We start from the raw sequence: 24,271 nt of genomic DNA on the forward strand, positions 1-24,271 counted from the left end.
TACCAAACTTCTCCGCAATCACTTCCTGGTTTCCATCAAAATTGCCGGTAGTCTCAAATTCTCGCCGATAAACATGATAAATATACCTGAAGAGACACTTTTAAGGAAATTTAGAAAATTTTGCTTGGAGAAGGGGGTCGGCTTAAATACCAGTCATCGGCAAATACATGTAATTTAGTAGGTAGAGAAGGGGGTCGGCTAATATACCGAGTCGGCTTGTATTCCGGGATCTACGGTATCTATATCTAATCTATCCTTTTAATCTTTATAATTATAACTACCAACGTAACAATAGGCTGCATGGCAATAACTGTTGGGGAAATAGAAAATTAAGGTTAAAGCTGTCTCACTTCCAGTTAAGACTATAAAATGACATTAAAAATCCAGAATCAATTTCTTCATGATGGGACAGTTAACTTTGTGAGCTGGAATGTTAAAGGCCTGAATCACAAATTAAAGAGAAAGAAAGTACCCTCTCACCTAACAAGTCTAAACACTAAAATAGTATTTTTACAGGAGACCCACTTACTAAGCAAGGATCAGTTCCGGCAGCAAAAGGACTGGACTGGCCAAATGTTCCATTCTAGCTTTACAAAGAAAACTAGAGGTGTGGGAATTCTCAAACATAGAACAATCTCATTTGTAGCATCAGATGTAGTATTGGATCCTGAAGGGAGATATGTGATGGTCATAGGTAACTTATCTAAATGTAAAATGATTTTGATAAATGCTTATGCACCTAATGTAGATGATAAGGAATTTATACAAAATTTATTTGCATCCATTCCCAATGTTAACACTCATAAAATTATAATGGCTGGGGACTTTAATTGTGTTTTAAATCCAATCTTAGATAAGACTTCTATCACAGGCTGAACGACATCTAACACTGCAAAGATAATTACAAAGTTTATAACTGATCACAACTTATCAGACCCCTGGAGTTTTTAAACCCAAACTCAAGAATATATTCTTTCTACTCACCAGTACATCATTGCTACTCAAGAATTGATTATTTCTTTATAGATAATATTTCTTGCCTACGATTAAATCTTGCAAATACGATGCTACTGTTATTTCTGACCATGCACCTTTGATATTGGAACTAAAGTCACTATGCCCCACACACTCACCTCGCAGATGGCATCTCAACCCGCTTCTATTAGCAGAAGAGAATTGTACAGAATTTATATCCAAACAAATCAGTTTCTTCCTTGAGGCAAATACATCCTCAGAGATTTCCGCAGGAATACTCTGGGAAACTCTTAAAGCCTTCTTAAGAGTACAGATTATCTCATATCTTTCCCACAGAAATATGCATTTCCACTTCTACTCCATCTTGGTTTACTGCCACATTCACTCATCATTTCTCTCTCTCTCGACATGCCCAGACAAACTTAGTCTGTTTCTTCTTAGTACAACAACGTTTGCCTCCAAAACCAAGTCTTTACAATAGCTCAGCATTCATATTCCTCTCACAACCTAACACTACACAAATCCATCTGATCCTTCCAACCTCTTTTCTTTCTACCTTTTCCTCACAACCTCCTTTCTTGGCAATGCCTCATTCTTATATGAATCCTTACACAGCTTTCATAAACCTTTGCATTCAAAACCAGAGAGACTAGAAAAGAAAATGGGAGATGGCTACTGGTAATTCTTTCATGCACCTCTCACTTCTGCTATTATTGCTGTGCCAGAACCTACATGCATAGTCAACTACCAGCAGAACCTTACTACATTCTTTAAAAGAACTCTATTGCTGATATTTAAATTTCCACTAAATACACTTTCTTTCTGAAACCCTAACATACCTTTCTACAAAGAACTGTCACACTCATTGCATGCAGATTACACTTTTACACCACTGTACCTTTACTATACCAATTTCTGACAACTCAGGCATTAGTTTGAGTTTCTTATATCTCTTCGATGCCCCCTGCCATTTGCCTCCAAACACTGGCTTGATGTTTTATGCACTTACCTTGAAGCCTTCTGTTTCCAAACCTGCTTTCCATTTTAGTACTGTCTCCTTCCATTATAATTCACTTTTTGCTAACAATATGAGATCACTGGCATTTAAGAACTCAGGCCAGTCCTCCATGCATTTCTCTGGTTACCACATCTATCACTAGTATGAAAAACAATGGACTTGGAACAGATCTACACTCCAGCACACCTTCATCTTAAACTCTCATTATCAATGTTTGCTGTCCTGCCCACCATTTGTGCTTCCTCATACACTGATATCACCATTCTCCACCGAACTTTAACAATGCTGCCTTACCTCCTCTTGTTATGCCCTGTCAAATGTCATCTGCACCCTGCAAATGCACATTTCAATGTCTTTCCCTTTGTTTGATGCTTCTCCTGCACTTGCCTGACAAAAAAGATCATGCCTGTTGTTCCCTTCCCATGCATGAAACTGTATTTTAGTAACTTTCACCTGACCTCTGGTTCATTTCTCTAGCACTCTCTCAACCATCTACATTATCTGCTCCAAAAACCCTATTGCTCAATATGACCCAAACTCAAATTAATTACCACTTTCCTTTATATACTGAAATGAAAATACTGTAATGTTTCAGCCTTCAGGAATCCTTCCTTTACGCACAATTATGTTGCATAGGCCTGTCAACCATTCAATTTCAATACCTTTTGTTGCCTTCAGCATTTCCAACACTGCTCGAGTGTGGACTGCTGCAACACCTATCTTCAGCACATTTGTGACTTCATCTTTTGAAAACCTACAGCTTAGTTTATCTGTTTTCTCACAATGAGCAACATCATCCATTCATTTTTCTCACTCAGCAGCTTCTTTGTGTACTTCTTCCTGTTAACCTTAATCCCATTAATATCATATATTGTTTTAACACACATGTATTTACAACTCTTGTCTATTTAATACCATATTAATTACTATACAGTTCTGCTATTAATGATTTTTTTCTGACCAGGATAACCTACATATAACTCAAAGAAAACATACAATTATTTTTGCTTAAATCAATTGACAAAGTCATGATAATATTCAATTTGGACAGTTACATAAAGTCATCTCAGTGACATGTAGTTAGTGGTAGTAGTAAGACCAAGAATTAAATTAAAAAGCATTGTACTGCCATAAACTGCATAATTAGCAAATGGTACATGGTAACATGGTAGATAAATTAAATATCCAGGTTTCCAGGTACACCTATCTGATTTTATTTTGAGTACCTTTTTTGACAGACAGTTAACGTACATTGTAATACACACAGTAAGAAAAATAATCTTTTTTAGATTTTTTTCATTTTAAAGATTATTTGGTGATTATACGGTTTTCTTAGGATATTTATCATTATTATGGTATTCAAGTGTTAATAGTTTATACTGTGCAATAAATGCAAGCATTTTGTCAATAATTAAGAAATATGAAATAACTAGCAAAATACCCGCGCTTCACAGCGGAGAAGTAGTGAGTTAAAGAAGTAATGAAAAAGAAAAGGAAACATTTTGAAAATAACATAACATGATTGTCAATGTAATTGTTTTGTCACTGTTGTGAGTGATGAGTGTTGCTGTCATATATATTGTGGTCCCTGGCCGGGAGGACCGGAGGAGGGCTTGTGCCTCCTCCAGACCGCGAGGGGGCATCCGCTCTGGTTATATTGGGGGCCTCGGGTGAAGGGCTTGGAATGGCGGCGCCCCAGTGCCTGGATATCCCTGGAGCCCAGCACTTCCGCCACACCAGGAAGTGCTTGGGGGAAGATGACAGGGGACACCCGGACGGCTTCCGGGTGCGCAGCCGGCACTTCCGCCACACTGGGGCGTGTCTGTGGAGGAGTGCCGGGAAGCAGGTGGAGCCCATCCGGGTTCCTATTTAAGGGGCCGCCTCCCTCCAGTCATTGGTGGATGTCGGGTGAAAGAGGACAGAACTGGAGAGAGGACGGGAGGCGGCCAGGAAGGCATAAGGACTGTGAGGCCTGGACATTGGGGGAATCGGTGCAAGAGGCACTAGGGAGTGCACGTTAAAACTGTAAATAATAGTGTAAATAAACAGTGTATTGGGTGAAACAACGATGTCCGTCTGTGTGTGTCCGGGCCAGCGTCCACTATATATATATATATATACACACACACACACATATAAACATATATATATATATATACATATATATATATATATACATACATATATACACATACATCCACATATATATACATATATATATCATACACACATATATAAACATATATATACATACATATCTACATATATACATACACACACACACGCACACACATATAAATATATATATATATATATATATATATATATATTTATATATACATATATACAGTATATACACATATATACAGTCTTTGGGGTGCGAGCAACTGTTGCTGGGGGTGCCAGAATCCATGAAGGAAGAAAAATGAAAAACATTATTTGTACAAAATCTTAATTTATTTATCCATTCCTAAATAATTAAATGGGCAGGCTATTTCGTATCAGTGCAATACGCTGCTTGTTAAAACGGATGACTCCGCTCTTAAGTGCAAGTCTGCGTGGATATTATGAACTATCGTTTCTGTTCAAGTTCTATTTAAATTTTAAATAGAAGGAATTTTTATTTAGTCGACAGAATATTATTCCGGAATAAATCAACTCAAACCTTAAATAACTTATAATATTTTGCTCTCCATAAAATATGTCCTGTCTAAATTATACAAGTTAGAAATAAAGTAAGCGTTAAAAGAACAAACATTCAAATTTCTTTACTCTTATGTCATTTTATATAAAAAATAAACTTAAATTTTAAATATCCCAAAAGATTTTGCTCTCCATAAAAATATATTCTGTCAAAATTATACAAATTCAAATATGAACATGCTGCATAACAAAACCTGGAAATATAAATAAAATTTGTTCTTTTCAGCAATAACAAATCAAATCATTCAGTTGTCTTTGCTCTTATGTCATTTTATCAGAGCTGGACGCGTGGCATCTTTTTTTGGCAACAAGTTTGTTTATGTTTGGTATGAGGTTCTGTGTTGTGGAGATTCTCAGGATGGACTGCAGGTGCTCATCAGTGAGGCGACTCCTGTGTGCTGTTTTGTTAGTCTTCATCACTGACAAGAGCTTCTCACACAGATATGTGCTACCAAACATGCACAAGGTTCGAGCCGCATGTAGACAGAGCTGGAGCATTTCTGCAGGAATGGAGTGAATAAACTGTGCGGGTCGTGCAGTATCGTACTTTGCCTTCAGTGTGCCATTAAACTGCAGCTCAAATCACATACATCTGAAACTGCACAGGTGCAGTTTCCACATCGACGGCAAATGGGTTACGAAACAACTCAAAATTCTTTTTGTTCTTCAAAGTCACCAAAGCGCCGTGCGAACTCAGTGCGCAGTGCGCTCAGTTTATCAGCAAAGTGTGTATTTGGGAACACCGTTGTGGCGACTTGGTTCAACATTACTTGGCAACAGGGAAAGTGGGGCAAGTTGCACTGGTGCATTTGTGTTTTCCATAAAAGTAGCTTCACTTGAAATCACGTTGTGATTTTGCACGGGTAAAAACGTCTGCTGAAGTGTCAGATTCTTCTTTAACTCTTCTGCTTTCTGTATCTTGTGCATTGCATTCAGGTCTGATGTTTTGTCTCATAGTGCCGTCTTAGATTAAATCCAAAGCCACATTAGCTTCACAAATGAGACACACGGGTTTACAGGCAATGTCAGTAAACATATACTCAGCCTCCCATCGGTTTTTAAAGGTTCTATTTTCAGAATCAACTTTTCTCTTCGGCATTGTGTGGGCTAGCTTCGCAATAATTTGCAGCATCATAAGCTAGACTTGATTAACGCGGTAAGTGTTCGGCAAGGCCGCTGAAGCGCTGCATTATGGGATCTGTAGTTTATTGTGTTACCAGCGCTTCATATCCCCGGGCCATTAATAACAATAATACAGTATATAAAATTATCTCTTGGGCCATATATAATTACACCGGGCCGGATGTGGCCCGTGGGCCTTGAGTTTGACACATATGGCCTAAATAGAACTTGAAAAAATATTTTTCGAATGTGATCGCGCAATTCAGATCGAGTTGATGCGCACCACAGTACATCGATCCTGTGTGCTATTGTGGTTTTACCTGTGTGCCTCAATAAGTTACCTTCCCCTCGCTCTTACTTTTTTACCGTTCATCTAATAAATACACTTAATACACTTTACCAAAACAATCATTGATCACGAATAAAATATCCATTATTCCTAAAGCTTCAATTGGTGATCTGTCTTTCTGCGTTAACCGCATATTTTTTCATACGTCTCAAACCAAGGAGATGCGAGGCTAAAATGAATCGAGAAGCGCGCGTACATACTTAGTGAATCCCCTCTCGGGAAATCGAACCTCGGACGTCGGCGAAGCCTCTACTATTGCGCCACGGCATACGGTTTGTCTATTTGAGCGTAGCAGTGTAATTCGGTTTTTGTTCAGCACTCTTTGGAACTGTTGCTTTTTGTCTGCGCACTGCGTCAGTTCAAGTGAGCCACTGAATATGCTTTTATATGTCACTCGCTCGCTTCTAATTGTTTCGCTGCCTTCTTAATTATATAATGCATGTTTTCTTCAGCGCTTTTTGTAGCTCTTCCTGGTTTTCTACGTAATGTGTAATTACGTGAGAGGCGTGATGATGTCACACGAAACTCCGCCCCCCACGGCTTTCGAGCTCAACTCCATTACAGTAAATGGAGAAAAATAGCTTCTAGTTATGACCATTATTCGTAGAATTTCGAACGCCCAACTTTTGTAAGGAAGCTGTAAGGAATGAGCCTGCCAAATTTCAGCCTTCTACCTATACGGGAAGTTGGAGAATTAGTGATGAGTCAGTGAGTCAGTCAGTGAGTCAGTCAGTGAGGGCTTTGCCATTTATTAGTATAGATGAGGTGTAAACAAGTAAACTGTGCCAACTTCAGCTAAGTGGACAGGCACACCAGTGCTTGGTACCACACTGTAATTGAAATGTTTTGGTTCTAGTCTTCCACCAAATTTTATCATTATGTTCACTTACAGATCTGAAGATAAAGAAATAATGTACACCTTTATAATGATTTCTAATGAACAATAGGTGTAGCCATATTGAATTTTAAACTATATGGTCAGTCGACCCTCTGTTTACACTGTTTTAAACTTGACTGTTAAAACTGGTTATTTTCTATTTTCTATTTTAAACTAAGAAGTTCATTAGCTTCATTTTTATAGTTTTGCACTGATCATATTCAGTAGTGATATTCTTCTCAGTAGTAGCCATCTACTCAAGGAACTTTTCCAGGGAATATTGTGTCACAGTTTTAACTTCCTATCCACTTTCCTATCCTATTTGTCCATTTTCATTATCACTGATTCAACAGACATTACAGGTTTTCCATGAAAGGTAGAAGGGCATACCCACAACCTCATCTGGCAGAGAGAGTGAAAGATTTTTTGTTTTAGTATTACATTAAAATCATAAACTGCATGCAAATATTTGATCTTTAAATAATCTTCCATCACAATGAAAAAAATCATATAGTACACACCCTTTAAACTTCATCTTAACAAGGGTATTATAAATAAACTTAATCCCTTAGGTTTAAATGTCAAGGAGGAGGTGAAGAATTTAGAGGTAATTATGGACTCTGACCTAAACTTTAAATTGCACATTAATAAGATTACTAGGGCTACATTTTTTAACTTAAGGAATACTGCAATATTTAGACCTCTTATAACATGACAAGACGCTGAAAAACTAATTCACGCTTTTGTTTTTAGTCACCTAGATTACTGTAATGCACTCTTAACAGGTCTACCTATGAAAGACATAAGTTGTTTGCAATTAGTCCAGAATGCAGTAGCAAGAATATTAAGAAGAAAAAGAAAATCTGAGAACATTTCACTAGTTTTGGCATCGTAACACTGGTTACCCATGTCATTTAGAACTGATTTTAAAGTACTTTTAATTATATATATGAAACCTTAAATAACCTTGTTCCTTCCTATATTTTGGAGTGCCTGCCATCCTACAATCCAAGTTGCAACCTTAGAACTTCTAATAGTGGTCTGCTTATAATCCCAAGAGCCAAGCTGAAAAGTAGTGAGGTGGCCTTTTGCTGTTATTCACCTAAAAACTGGAATATTTTACCAACCAGAGATATGTCACTCTAATACTGTTGGAAAATTTAAAATAGCTTTTGGCTTTTTCATAGCTATGTGTTAGTTTTAAGCTTTATAGACTACATAGGCAAAAAATTATCATACAATGATTTGCAAGTTTTACTAATCTCTACTTTTATCTGCTTTCTTTTCCAGTTTTTCTGTGGTGGTGTTTTGTGTGACCAGTACTCGATCAAGTCACTGTACAGCCACCTGTGATGATAAAATGAAGGCAGGTGCCCCAGCTGTTGATGACACTGACTTCAATGAATCCTCTCAAAATGAGGAATGTCTTAAAACTATTTATGTTAGGTAGAATGCCCAGGGTGGCTGGGAAGTCTTTTGGCCTTGGAACCCCTGCAAATTTTGCTTTCTTCTCCAGCTTAACTGTTTTATTTGTTTTTTCTATCCTGCCCACCAGCTGACTTGCATTATGATATTTTATATAAGTAAGCCATCCTTCTATATTGTACTAATTATATCTATATTTAATAAGATCATACAGCTTTTTTTTTAACTAATTAATATTCTTACATAATCGTATTTGTTTTTTTCTTGTAATTTTCTCTTTGACATCTTATAAATGTATGAAAATGTCAGTCAGTCAGTCATTTTCCAACCCGCTATATCCTAACACAGGGTCACAGGGGTCTGCTGGAGCCAATACCAGCCAGCAAGGCAGGAACAAATCCCATACAGGGCACCAAACCCCCACAGGACACACACACACACTAGGGACAATTTACGATCGCCAATGCACCTAACCAGCATGTCTTTGGACTGTGGGAGGAAACCCACACAGACACAGGGGGAACATACAAACTCCACACAGGGAGGACCCGGGAAGCGAACCCAGGTCCCCTTACTGTGAGGCAGCAGCGCTACCACTGCGCCACCAAGCCAGTATGAAAATATGCTGTAAAAATAAATGTCGTTGTTGTTGTTAGCAAGTAACCTCTTAACACTGTTGCTCCTTGAATTCACCTTTAATTCTTAACCTGGTTATTGAAAATGTTTTACTCACAGTAGGTAAATTAAGTGGCAGCAATTTACTTGTTTAAGCCTGGGATAAGAATTGTTTTTCAAAGCTGGCTATATGAGCCTACCCGAGGGTATTCTGTGCCTTTGGGCAAGCACTGGCCACTGTTCATGATGCAAACACTTTCTTTGTGTCTCCTCATCTGTGATAGCACAAGTTAGGTTCAAATACCATCAACAAGTTAGATGTTATGTGCATTTAAGTTTTCACATTTGAGACACAGGTTTAATATATTTCTAGTAGCTGGTTGTTTTTAGACCTTCAATCTTGATTTCATGTTGGAATTATGTCCCCTTTGTACCACATAGTGGTCAAATTCCTAATGGATAGATTAGTTGAAGCAGAACACAGTTGATGTTTGGAATTTACACCAAATGCTTTATAAGAAAATGGCTCAACAGATGCAGGCAGCCTTTAAATCATGAGACCCATTGCTAGTCATTAATGACTAAAAAAACAACAAATATTATCTTACTTTGGTCATATGGCTTAGTGAGATGCACCTGCTGCTTCAGGAGGATGGCCGCACTAGTTCATATACAGATTAATCTTTTATAGGTTTATAGGATCAATATCGTCACATGTACATAATACAGAGAAACCATGTGGAAATACATATTTTATTTATTTTATTGAACTTAAAATTGAAACTCATAAATAAAATATTACATTTTGCATAATCTGTTAATTAGTGATAAAACAAGTTGAAGTTCAAATTGATACTATATAGTGTCGATTTTGCAAGTCGCCAAAGATTACTTCTTATGTGCTAAATACATATGTGAAGTACAAGTTTTTACCATTTATAGCGTATAGTGTATTTTTGCTAGTTTCACAGCCGAGTTAACATGAATACAGACAACAACAAAATAATTACTATACTGTCATAAGTGAACAGTACAGTATATCCAATAGCTTGTCACTGGATTTTCTTTAGCATCAATGTCTTGTAAAAGAAAACATACCTCTTTGAAAAGTTTGCTAGGCGCTGCAATTGCTTTTTCTTGCTCAAGATAAGAAGCCCAGCACCATGACTTTCGCTTTCCTCCATAAGGCACAGCTGTGTGTAATAAAGAAAAACTATGTAAAGTAACGGTATAATAACACTGTAATAGAAAAAACACTGTATAATCTGTGCAACATTTAAATCACCATTTATTTTCTTCCTGCTTGTTTTGAAACACTGCTCCCAATGTTAAAATAGTACAAGCCTAGGTATACATAAAAGCAGGCAAAGCTCTCACAGTAAAATTGAATACCATGATATGCTATAAAATTACTTTCTATAATTAATTACAACACAGCAACGAATGAACATGAATTGCCAGCTGGAACTGCTTCAAATGATACCGTATCTATCTATATTTTTGCTGGGGCAAATACTATTGATTGTTTAATGTCATGGCCTAATCCTAACACAAAAGAATCCTTTTACAGTATACCTCAAAATAGGAGGTTGCAGACAAAGCACTCGCACATTACAGAAAAAATGGTACTAAGTTCCAATTATGAATAAATCAAACAGATATGAATGTAGAAGATTGCCATTAACAAAAAGAAGACTCTGGTAAAATAGGACCAATTAAGTTTTCTGTATGAGGTTCAAGGTTCGTCTCTCTAGCTGTGTCCAGGAGGTGAGTTGACAGATGACTTCCAACAAGATAGTACACAGATTTTAAACTATTGCGGCAAGTAACAGCATCAAAGTGTGGTAACTGTATGCCTTTATATCTACAAATATTTTTACAACACTTGTGTCATAAACAATACAATTGCATATATAGTCCTTCTTATCACTCTTGCCCTCTGTAACCAGAAATTACATAATCATAAGTTACATAAGTACATAATGGCCTCCAGCTTTAATGTTGTTTAGTTGTTTATCTCTGAATGCTTACATTTCAAAAGGGCCTTGATCTGAAGTTCATGTAATGTCTTATATTCCTAACAGAGGCTAAAATTCTAATTAGTTTGTCAAACATATATTCAAATATGACAAAAGATCAGCTATAGCATATGTCTGCATAACCAAGTAAAACATAAATTACAATGACGTAATTTTGTTATATCGTTAACTAGTTTGCTTCCTGGGTCCTCCCTGCGTGGAGTTTTGCATCTTCTCCCTGTGTCTGCGTGGGTTTCCTCCCGGTACTTTGGTTTCCTCCCACAGTCTTAAAGACATGCAGGTTAGGTTCATTGGCGATTCCAAGTTGTCCCTAGTGTGTGCTTGGTGTGTGTGTGTGTGCCCTGCGGTGGGCTGGAGCCCTGCCCGGGGTTTGTTTACTGCCTTGCGCCCTGTGTTGGCTGGGATTGGCTCCAGCAGACCCCTGTGACCCTGTAGTTAGGATATAGCGGGTTAGATAATGGATGGATGTTAACTAGTGTGTGCGTGCATGCAAGCAGATCCATTAACCAAAAGCAACAAAGGGAGAGCGAGAACAATATTCTTATGAATGGGTGAAATACACAATAAAGGCATGCACTTCAAATATTTTTGAATTTCTTCTTGTGCTTTGATGACCTGTTGCGTCATATTCAGCCAATCGTTCATCATTCTGGCACCCATGTAACCAGTCTCTCCTTGAAATTCACCATTTAGGGTACATGATGCCATGCCTGCATCACAGAATAGTTAGAAAACAATTCTGTTCACAGTGCACTGTAAAAAACTTGGAGCTTGGCACCTCATCTGATCTCATTTTTGCTGTGCTGCCCTCCCAAGCAGTGGGGACACATTAAGAATAAGCCAGCCTTTAGAAGGTGGTTACGGTAGTCTGGTGTGCTATAAGTAGCGGTCTTTAAAAGTAGACGCTAAAGTTAAGATTATACATGAAGAACTGTGTCTAATGTTTTAATCTGATTGTTTTTGATTAGGAGTATATTGCATGGACCAAATATCCAAAACATCTGGAAGTCCACTGGGCTGTGCAAGTCAATTGTTTGATTCCCTGGCATTAAAACTGTTAGTCAATCCCTGGCATTAAAAACTGCTCCTGTTACCGTAAGCAGTACTGAAGGATTAATGGATATTAGTATGAAATTAAAGTTACTGAAACCTTCCACAATTACCCTGATGTGTGCCTAACTTCTCACTAGTCTCCTGAAGTCCACAGTAATCCCATTTTTCACTGACATTGTTACTGTACGATTCATTAGAAAGAAAGTGTAACCTCCACTCTGCAGACTATCTTGTCACTTTTTTAATCAGAACCATTAATGTTATGTTATTAGTAGATTTGTGGATAGATGTTAACATCATTCTTAGCAGCACAATTGTGGATGAACAGGAAACACAAATGCAAAACTACTTATTCTTTTTTTTAACTTACTGAAATCACTTTATGAGGAAGCATTTTAAGCAGCCAGACAGAGAAAATGCGGGACCAGGAAGAAAAACGTTTTAAACGTAAATACTCAAACCTAAATCAGAAAACTCTAAAAGTTCAATATCAGGTGTAAGATTCCTTTATATAATAGTTCTTTAATCCATGATGCTCCATTATTTTTCAGTTAAAAGAGTTATGATTTAAATGCTTATTTTGTTGTTAATTGAGCTCATTTCATAAAACAATTATTGAATAAGATGACAAAAAACTGCAGGTACCACGACCTGCTGTTTGTCTGTTATAACGGTTTACCCTCTCAAAGCCAATAAGCATTGCCATTGGACTATCTTTTCTTTGATCCATTTCACTACGCCACAACTGAAGTGTTAACACTAGAAAAGAAACCCACCAACATTCCTGTTGTCACTGCTCAACAAAAAACTTTGTGTTGATGTAAACTCAGAAGCATGACCTATATCTACATAAATATTTGTAGACCTGCTTAAAGAATGATATCCATTAGCAGTAAAATCAGTTTGAACATTTTTCCAAAAAGGAACACATAAATATTGGCAAAGCTAAACAGACAACTAATGCCTCTAATTCATAAACCGCATCTGCCAAGTGTGTGGGCATCTATTCACCTTTTGTAAATATTTGTTTTTATTACTCTAATTCTTCATCTTCTGAAAATTAAGTCACATGTTCATTGTATGACACAACCTCTTTATAAAGTTAAAACATACAGTAAAATGTGAACTCCAATAAAATTTAGACAGGTTGGAAAGATTTTTGATGCGCTAAGTAGATATCATTTCAACCACTAGAATGTATCTGGAATTGTTGGGAAGAAGTGGTAGTCCCAAGATAAAAACAATATCAAAACAGAGAAAACAAGTAAACCCAACATAAATGAAAAATAAACCTTATTCTCATGCCCTAAAATTTCTTTTCACTTTAAAAGACAAACTTACTATGCTTTAGCAGGGAAGCATCATTACGTCGTCGTCTTCGTATTCTTTGTGTTCCTTTCTGTATCTTCTTTTCAAGCTTTAAAGAGAAATAAAGCACATGTTAAATATATTTTACAAAACATACTCTGACTGTGGCAATTTTTAAGGTTTACAAGTGAAAATTAATAATGACAGAAACACTAATAGAACCATTATTTTAGGGATCTGAAACTGTAAAATGTAGAACACTAAAGAGATTTTAATTAGAAGGAAGACAGACTGCTAATACTGCACTCTATTTCTATAATTATAAAAACACAGTAAAATGTTTGGAAGGCTATATTATGTCAAACTTAACTTGAAAATCAAGGAAAAAAATAATAAGTGGTTAACATTGAAAATGATAATGTACATGTGCATCACATTTTTAAAAAATGTATGTGTTAAATGTTGACTGAGATATTGTTTGGCCTTTAATGACTGGTTTGTTCTTTTTGATTAACTAAGAGAATTGCATTATAATGAGTAAATTACTAATCAGTAAGTCAAACAGTACTATAACATATTCAAATCAGATACCCCCTCCCCTACAGATCTATAGAGCAGAAAAAATGTAATATTAAGTAATCATCAAAAGATACTGAAATACTAAGAAGGTTAGCCATGGTTTAGCATGCTTAATGAAACATGACGATTAATACAAGTCTGCCAGATTCTTAAAAGTCTGTCCACAGACAGATCTAAAATTAGTTTAATTATCTAATTTTCAGGAAAATGGGATATTCTTTTTCCATTGTTTTATGAAAAATATACTACGATATACTATGATTCTTATGTCCCAAAAGTTATCATGATAAGAAAAAATTTTCTGTTTGGTGTTACTCCAAAACACAACTGTTTTTTTGTAAATACAGCACCATCTGAAAAATACTCAGTTTGTTCATTTCATGCAATTGAGAGTTACCAACAAAATGGCCAAAAGTTTTTGCAATTTCAGTAGTAATACTGTTATGTGCGCAGAATACAGTGAAATTAATATTGGTGCATTGGGGTCACCATACTTATAATATAATATGAATGCATTTATAGTGATTCATACAGGTCCAAGGAAAGCTAACCTAGTCAAACATCACAAACATCTACTGTTCCAATTAAGTACTCTATCTTGACACTCTGTTTCTCAATGTGCATTATTTTGATATTTCATGGCAGAGCAGAGAACGCAAACAAACCCTAAAATAAAAGTTTTCATGTTACTGGCCAGGAAACTGGGATAACATAATAAAAAAGAGGTGAGGTGTAGTGTGTATTGGCTCTTTCTTTTATTGTTTGGATAAATGTATCTCATGTACAAGAACTTCATCAGAATATTTAATGGGAGTGATGGTGCCTGATCTGATCATAAGACACTTGATAAAACAATAATTGTAATAAATTATTTTATAAATAAATGAAAAACTAAACTCAAATATTTGAAATTGAAATTTTAATATATAAACATATAGGAGGATATGTGAATATGCTTTATTAGAATGGTTTAGAGAATACTTAATTCAAATAATTTCATACAGATACACTGAAGTCAGGTTTTCCAATTTATTTCCAAACGCATGTAATTCCTTTCAAGCTCACAGGGGCAGAAGCCTATCCTAGCAGCACTAGACAACACAGCGTGAAACCACCCTTGCAAGAGCAACAGTCCATTGCTTGGCATCCTAAAACACAATACTACCACTTTAGGTGACTTTGCATCCTTTGAGGCATTCATTTAAAATAATAAAACCGATTCCAACACAACTGTAGTGCTAGTCTACAGACCCCTAGGGCCATATTTATTGTTCATGACTGAATGTGGGAACCTTTTATCTGATTTAGCTATAAATTATAATTATGTAGTATTGATGAGGGATTTTAATGTGCACATTGATGTGGAAACTGACACTTTTAGTAAACGTTTTACTTATTTGTTAAATTCAGTAGGATTTTGACACATTGTCAAAGGTCCAACTCATAATCATAACCACACATTAAATTTAATAATAACTTACAAAGTTTAAATTCAAAATTTAAATATTACTCCAATAAAGGAAGTTATTTCCGATCACTACTTAATTATGTCTGATTTGGTTCTTCCCTTACCAGGAAACTCACAGATTAAAACAGTGTGACATCTAGACTGCAATCCTGCTTCAAAATTTATAGCTATTTTGAGTAAGTCAAGTGTAATTGTGGAAAACCATTTAGATGAGTTAACATCAAATATAAACATGTAAAACAATTTAAATCAACTAACATCACATTATAATATGACCTTGAGAGATTCTCTTGACGCAGTTGCTCCCCTTAAAACAAAAGTGATCAAAGCACATAGAAACTCTCCCTGGTTTAATGAAAACACTTGTAAATTAAAACTGGAGTGCAGATGGAGAACAACAATGCTTCATGTCTTTCAAATTGCATGGACAGAGTGTTAAAAAATATAAAAAAAGCTCTCTTTAAAGCTTGCTCAGATTACTATTATAAAATAACTAGCCATGTACGCCCAACTACGTTGCGCGTGTTAAAGTTGTCTGTGAAGGGCTCCCTGTTTAAACGCAGCTGCCAGTCGTGAACTGGGCCCTTCGTCGCAAAGCATTATGATTTTTTATAAGGGAAACAAAATTACAAAAGAAAACCCTTGGATATTGATTGTCCGCAAATTCCACGCATGCATAGACCACCTTCCAGTTTAGTACGTTGTTGTTACTCACGGATGTCAACAATGTGCCGGAATAACGAAAGGGGTGGTGGACAGTGTTACGCTGGTTAGCTCCTGAGGCCTGGTTAGAGAATGAGATTGACGAAGACAAAAGGTACGTGCCTACGTAACATATGAATGAAAGAAAGACAGTGGGTAAAATGAATGACAACGTAACAGCACGTTCCGGAAATTATTATTGTTACGTTGTAGCCGGCGAGTGCTGTGTATTTCACAGTTGTACCAAGGCTTGCTCACATGTCAGTGAAGCGATCCCTATTTATGCTTTAAAGAGCCTGGATACCTATGTGTCCCCCTTTTATAACCATTGCTCCGTGTATATTGCCTTACTCTTTGGATTGTCACAAAGCTACCTGCGAGATTGGAGAAAGGTTGAGAAAAGATCGTGAGAGGAAACTACAGCGTCGTATAAACGAGACGGACTGTGAACGGGCAGAAGCAGAAATGCTCCTACACCACCACATAATTACGATTCGGACAGCGATTCTGAGTAGGCTGTTCCTATCGAATCAATATCCAAGGGTTTTCTTTTGTAATTTTGTTTCCCTTATAAAAAATCATAATGCTGTGCGACGAAGGGCCCAGTTCACGACTGGCAGCCGCGTTTAAACAGGGAGCCCTTCACAGACAACTTTAACACACGCAACCTGGTTGGGCACACATGGCTAGTTATTAATAGTTCATTATTGCATGGCACAGTACCTGATGCACTAAAAGTGCCAGTCATTAAACTGTTACTTAAAATGTCAGACCTAGACCCACATACACTTGATAATTATAGACCCATTTCAAATTTACCCTCTGTAAAATATTTGAAGTAGTAGTAGCCAATCAGCTTCAGTCACACCTTACGCATCACAATCTACTTGAGAAATTCCAGTGTGGCTTCCACACAGGTCATAGTACAGAAACGGGCACTAACGCGTGTGGTAAATGACATTCTGATAACCTCTGATGAAATTAATTCTTTGCATTTATATAGCGCTTTTTCTCACTACTCAAAGCACTCAGCAATTGCAGGTTATGGGCCTTGCACAAGGGCCCAACAGAGCAGAGTCCCTTTTGGCATTTACGGGATTCGAACCGGCAACCTTCCGATTGCCAGTGCAGATCGCTAGCCTCAGAGCCACCACTCCGCCTACAATAAACTTTGGGCAGGGACCACACGCGAGCCCCAATGAAGATTTAAACTCGCGCCAGCACACCTTACAGATGAAGCAGGGCCAACTGCTTTTACGCTTTGAGCCACTGTAATTATGTTGTTAGACTTAAGCGCAGTGTTTGACACCATTGACCATTCTACTGCACAGGCTGGAAAATGATGATGGGCTTACTGGCACCATCCTTGCCTGGTTTAGTTCTTATTTGTCAAATTGATTCCAATATGTACAAACATGTGCTGATAGTACTTCATCATTATATACAGAACTGAGATATGATGTCTTGCAGGGCTCAGTACAGGGACCTTTACTGTTTTCACTTTATATTATTCCACTGGGATTTATCATTAGAAAACAAAATGTTAATTTTCACTTGTACGCAGATGATACCCAGTTATACCTTTCTTTTAGACCAAATGAAGTTTCTCCGATGTTGCCTTTAACTAGTTGTGTGAGTGAATTAAATAAGAGAACGTTTGAGAACTACTTGTCTTTAAGCACTGATAAAACAGATATATTAGTTATTGGAGGGAATGATGCTGATCGCAACAATTTTTTCATCATTTAACTCAGTTGAAATTATCATTAATTTTACTGAATCAGCCCTCAATCTAGGAGTTAACTTTGACTCTAGCATGCCATTTAAAGCGCACATTCCAAAGTCACAAACACTGACATGGTACTTAGCCCTGAAAATTAACATTAACACTAAATTAACATAATATTTTATCACAATCTTTCATTTTTGGGTGGTATAGCTTGTTATGAATATATTAAATTAATCTAAAGTATAGATTTCTTGTGATATGACATTTATATTGTGAGGATATAAATCATTTATGCTACTGTTACTGTTTTCATTTAATTTGGTTTTGTCTTTGTGTTACTTGTTTGAAAATCTAGTCAGATTTAAAAGTAAAACAACAATTTAGTACATACTACATACATATTTCAGTATGTTCTATTAGTATGGATTGAATGTTAATTTCCAATTGAAAAGTTTAGAAAGCTACAAAAACAACACAATGAATCTGACCAGAAACACAGACGTAGAACATCTTAAAAAAGATACAGTATGCTACACTAAAATTAATCACAATAATGTCAAAACAGATTAACTGACTGGGTCATCCTTCTCCTCCTTGAGCTCCTTCCCATTTTCCTTATGAAGTTCTTGAATAATCACAGGCAACTTCAGTTTTCTTTTCCTGATGCTTCTAGACAATTCTTCACAATCTGACTTAATATTCTCATTTCTTGTTGTACGATTGCTTTAAAAGAAACAGAAAAAAATGTTGGAATAAATTAAGCAAATAGTGTTCCACAATAGCCTAGGAACATATAGTAGATTTTCTAGGAATGAAATTCACTTGGTTAGATATAATTTTGTATAGGCTATTTAATTACATAAGTAAAACAATAGACAGCATTTGACTTAATTATTTTCTTATGCAGTCCGCATTCAGTTGTTTCTAACATTTACAGGGTTCTAACCAACTTTCTCAACAAGAAGTCCTTCTGTTGGTTGATCATTCCTGATACCTTTTGAACATATGAAGTGTTTTATAAAATGTAAAATAACCTGAAGATGTTTTTATACCTAGTTTGTTTGGTGTTTTTTTTTTTTTTTTAATTCTGGAACAATTTCCCCAATGTTCATTTAGGTATATGTGAACACACCCATGGTAGCCTGGGGTGGACCAAAAAAAAAGAACCTAGACCCTTTGGAAAGGGTAGTTTCAGTACAGTACCAAGTGAACCATGAAATGGTTCATGTGAGGTATACATGTGATACAACAAGGAACAGATCTAACTACAGAAATACAGAAATAAAACTTTTGTGTGCTGTGGCTGTTGGTAATGAATATTATTCACAGCATAATGAGTTGAGGGTTAACATACAGAATTAAAAACAATACAAAGGTAAAGCTAAATATGTATATTAGTACAAATGTAACACAATTCACATAAAACAACAAATTACACAACCACAGCAACCCTAGAACCTGATGCAACCTTACAACCTCCCCAGCACATGATTGGACAGTAGTTGACCATGTTAAAAAAAACCTGAACCAGCTCCTGTTCTGAGTGAGTTTACTCTGTTCTTTAACACACCTCATAGTAATTTTATTACCTTATGTAAAATGAAGAGATGACCATCTGTTAATTTCAAGCTTAAATGTTTTCCAACAAAAGTTAAATGTGAACAATACTTTTGTTATAATTACAATTCCTTGCAATCTGAATTGTTGAGTGACATTTTGAGAAAATTGATGTATTCAAGTTGAGGTGCAAGAGTACTCACTATGAATAATATACCATTACTCGTGCTAATCTTTAACCCAGGAATTTCAGGGGATTTCTCTAATATACCACATGTCTTTGGTAATAATAATTATGGATTGGTAATATAAAGAACTATGTGATATGCTTAAATACATGATTTATTTTAAAGTTTACTGCTTATAATCCCATTGTTTAATAATTAAAATTTAAAGAGTTTCAATAGCGATGACAAATAACATTGGTGATAGAATGTAAGCCTCTCTGTTTTTGCAGTCTAAAATAAAATATTCAGAGTTTATATTAATCACATTAACTAATTCCTGATCCTGACAGTAAGAGTTTAATCCATGCAGAATAAGTAGGTTCCAAATTTGCGTAATACTGTAAGTAGATACTCTATTCAATTCTATCAAAGATTTTTTTTGCATCAAAACATAACAAAAAATTCAGGCAGGTCAGAAGCCGCAGAATAACATATTACACTGAATACTCAAGTTTTAACTACACTTCCAATAAATACATTCTGTTTGATCCTGTGATCTTCTTTTTGCTATGGTCTTTGCCAAATTATTAACCTCATTGTAAAGTAATGAAACTGATCTCTAGGAGATCCACTCAATTGGGGTTTTATGCTTTTTGAAAAAACTATGATTGAAGTCGGACATAATACTTTAAACAGAAGTGCAGCTAGCCTTAAATGATTTACTAGACTTTTTCTTATTAAATTCTGTTGGACATACATGAGAGACTGTAGATTTACTCTGAACATATGTGACAGGGTCTTCAATCTCAGAAAGTCTCAGAGGTACTTAGTGTTTAATGCAGATATTATTTGTCTCCAGCATTATATATGCTCTCCTGTTCTTCCTGAATTTTTGTAAAGCACTTTGACCATTGGAAATGTGCTATATAAATAAAATGTATTCTTCTTACTCTTCTTCTTGATATTGTATGGTGATCAGATTTTTCAAAGTGCCAAACCAAGAAACTTGTGTAGCACATATCTTCATGCACAAAGCACATCCTCATTTGTTCAATGCCTGATTTATGTCGTCATCAACAGTAAGGATTTAGGGCACGGGAAACAAAAAAACATTCCAAAATAAATGTATAGGATTCCACACAGTGGAAACAAATAAATGGCAGCTTTGTCTGTTTTTGTCTGCTTCTTGATCGTCTTCACAATGCTGTTCACAAGTTTAACACAAGTTCGTAATCAAGATTTCTGTTTTGTAGTTTTTGTGTGCTCTATTTTTGGAGTTATGAACATGATGATCTGAATATATTGTGACGATATTTCATACTTAATTCTCAACTTTTGAATGCCTGGCAATTAATTGCAAGCATCCACTTTTTATAACAATACTTTTCATTTACCGACCTCCAAAACAACACCCTGATTTCATTACAAAAATGAATGAGCTGCTCTCATCTTTCTGTACAAAATATCAAATGTATTGATTCTTGGAGATCTGAACATTCATGTGGACACACCCTTTAATTACTCTGCTGCTCAGCTCTTAGAGCTTCTGGACTGCCTAAATCTGAGGCAACTTGTCAAGGTCTCCACTCACAACAAGGGCCATACCCTCGATTTAGTCATCACTGACTCAGTCCTCATCTCTGACCTCCAAGTATTTGATCTGGGTGTTTCTGATCACAAAATTGTCTCAAGGGAACCACAGCGCTGCATCTGCTTCAGGAACTTGAAAAACATAAATCTGACTGATCTAAATGCTGACATTAATAACTTTTCTATTGTTCCACACCTTTCTTCTGTCAATGAATTAGTCGATTATTACAACAATGGGCTCCAGAACAACCTTGAGACCCATGCCCCAGTTAAATCATGAGTGGTCTCTTTTGTAAAATCTGCCCTGTGGTTTACAAGTGAGCTTCAACAGATGAAGCAGTTGGGCGAGACCTTGAGCGGCATTTTGTTGCAACCAGTTTAACGGTTCACAAATTAGCCTATTGGGAACATCAAAAAAACTACTCCAGAGCACTGACCGCTGCCAGATCTCAATATTATTCAAATTTAATCAACAACAGACCTGGAAATTCCAAACAACATTTTTCCGTAATAAATCATTTACTCAATCCTCATATCTACGCCTGTAATAATTCCACAGAGGAGCAGTGCAATAATTTTATTGAATATTTCACCTCTAAGGTAGACATCATCCGCTCCTCTTTGTCCGTCTCCAGCCCTCCATCGCTGGATGTTTCCACATCAAAGCCAATGGGCTGCCTCTCCCAGTTGCGCTGTACTACAGGTAAAGAAGCTTCAACGTGTTCATTGGACCCTTTTCCTACTCCTCTGGTAAAAGCTAATGTATCAGACTTAAGCACTCTCATTGCTGATATCATTAATCACTCTCTCCAGAGCGGCTTAGTCCCACTGGCATTGAAAACCGAAATTATTAGACCTCATTTAAAAAAATCCTCTTTGGATCCTGAAATGTTAGCTAACTATCATCCGATCTCCAACCTTCCATTTTTGTCTAAGGTTTTGGAAAAGGCTGTTTTGGTCCAGCTTCAGGATCACCTCAAAAAATTCAATCTGTTTCAAAAATTTCAATCTAGTTTCCGAACTTCTCACAGTACATAGACAGCCCTGGTCAGAGTCACCAATGACCTCCTGATGGCTGCTGACCAGGGCTCTCCATTACTCCTTATCCTCCTGGACCTCACAGCTGCATTTGATACGGTAGATCATAATATTCTTCTTCATCGTCTTCACTATATGATTGGACTTTCTGGCATTACTTTGGAGTGGTTCAAGTCCTATCTTACTGATAGGGCTGAGTATGTGGCCCTGGGGGACACTAAATCTCGTACCCACACTGTCACCTGTGGGGTCCCACAAGGATCAGTCCTTGGGCCGACCCTTTTTAATATCAATATGCTACCCCTGGACCACATCATCCGCAAGCATGGAGTTTCATTCAACTGTTATGCCGATGATACGCAGCTCTGTGTGAGACTGGATTCAAATTCTCTTGCACCTTCATCAACTCTTTCCTCTTGCTTGGATAAGACTGAGGCCTGGATGTCTAAGAACTTCCTCAAGATGAACAGCACTAAAACTGAATCTCTTTTAATTGAAACTCCCCATCAACTTCGTTCCTCTGTAAATTATATTTCCTGTTCTGACCATACTATTACCCTCTCCCCTGTTACAAATCTGGGTGTCAAGTCAGACTCCCATCTGTCATTTGAGGCACATGTCCATCACCTTTGTAAAAATTGCATTCCTTCATCTCTGAAACATAGCCAAACTCTGTCCCTACCTTTCCCTCTGTGATGCTCAAAAACTGGTTCATGCCTTTGTTTCATCCAGGCTGGACTATTGTAATGTGCTCCTCAGCAAAAGCCTTCAAAAGCTCCAACAAATTCAAAATAGTGCTGCAAGAATCCTGATGAGGGTGCGGAAATATGAACACATTTCACCAGTCACTTCATTGGCTCCCTATCCACCACCGTATCGAATACAAACTCTGTCTGCTCACTCACCAGTGTATCCATGGAAATGCTCCACAGTACCTGAAGGAACTCCTAATACTACAATCCACTGCAAGAAACCTCCGTTTTGCAAATACCCACCGCCTTCGCCCCCCTGTGACCAAACTTCATACAATGGGTGACCGAGCCTTTGCAGCCGCTGCTCCACGGCTCTGGAATGGCCTACCAGAGAGACTAAGAACACAGCAGACTGTGGGCTGTTTTAATAAACAGCTAAAGACTTTTCTATTTAGGAAAGCATATTAACAAAAATGCTAAAATTATTGTTGTTTTATCTCTGTTTTTATCTTGCTTTGCCTTTGTTTTAAACTTTTAATGTAGCACTTTGAGATTTGCTGCTAATGTATAGAGCCCTATAAATAAAATTAATTACTATTATTATTACTTAATAGATGGAAGACTGTTATAACTGTAACATTATAATATTCTTTAGTTATATACACATAGCCTGAAATCATTTCTGTCTCTGTCACACTTGAGCCACCCTAGTAAATTATAATAACAATGAAATAGTATTTTGTTGTAATCTGCAGATATTGAAGCTGTGGGCTTGGTTTTGTGTAAGTTTAATTGTACTAACTAAATGTTTATTTTCTCTGTACAAAATGGCTTATTACAGGGTACTTCATTCATATCTAGATAACCCTTTTTTCTAACTTGCATTTAATACTTCTATGGTTAGTAAGACCATTTAATTTACCTGTTATGACTTAAAGCATGGGGAGGAGGGAGATGTATGCCTAGATTCCTGTGTGTGCCATGCTGAACTTGCCAACAGAGGGTTGCCAGCCTGCGAATGCACAATTAGCCAGCAAGGGTGACTTCCTAGTCTCATAGTGTAGCACTAACTTGTATTGGCTGATTGCTGTTGTCATCAGTAGTAGCTATCACAGGTGAAAAAGAGGAAAATTTACAAAATATACAAGTTGGTGTAAACACTGTCAAGGTAAAATTTAAACAGTAAACTTATAGAATAATAGTTCAGAATAGAAGTCGCACCAAATGTTTTGCTGTTTTAAGATTGACTAATTTGGAAATTGGGT

The 24,271-nt window shown here is 36.6% G+C and overlaps 1 protein-coding gene across 2 annotated transcripts in view; it reads right to left on the reverse strand.

The window, feature by feature from the left end:
• The window catches only part of l3mbtl3 (L3MBTL histone methyl-lysine binding protein 3), a 174,807-nt gene that overhangs the window by 92,959 nt on the left and 57,577 nt on the right, over positions 1–24,271 (reverse strand). For both annotated transcript variants that reach the window (XM_039747467.1, XM_039747468.1), the window contains exons 5-7: positions 18,538–18,685; positions 13,518–13,593; positions 10,183–10,277 (exon numbers count right to left, since the gene is read on the reverse strand). In XM_039747467.1, the coding sequence (XP_039603401.1) occupies positions 10,183–10,277; positions 13,518–13,593; positions 18,538–18,685 (319 nt within the window). The remainder of the gene's footprint in view (positions 1–10,182; positions 10,278–13,517; positions 13,594–18,537; positions 18,686–24,271) is intronic.

This window comes from Polypterus senegalus, chromosome 3 (assembly GCF_016835505.1).
Source record: "Polypterus senegalus isolate Bchr_013 chromosome 3, ASM1683550v1, whole genome shotgun sequence".
In the NCBI taxonomy this organism is placed as follows: Eukaryota; Metazoa; Chordata; class Cladistia; order Polypteriformes; family Polypteridae; genus Polypterus; species Polypterus senegalus.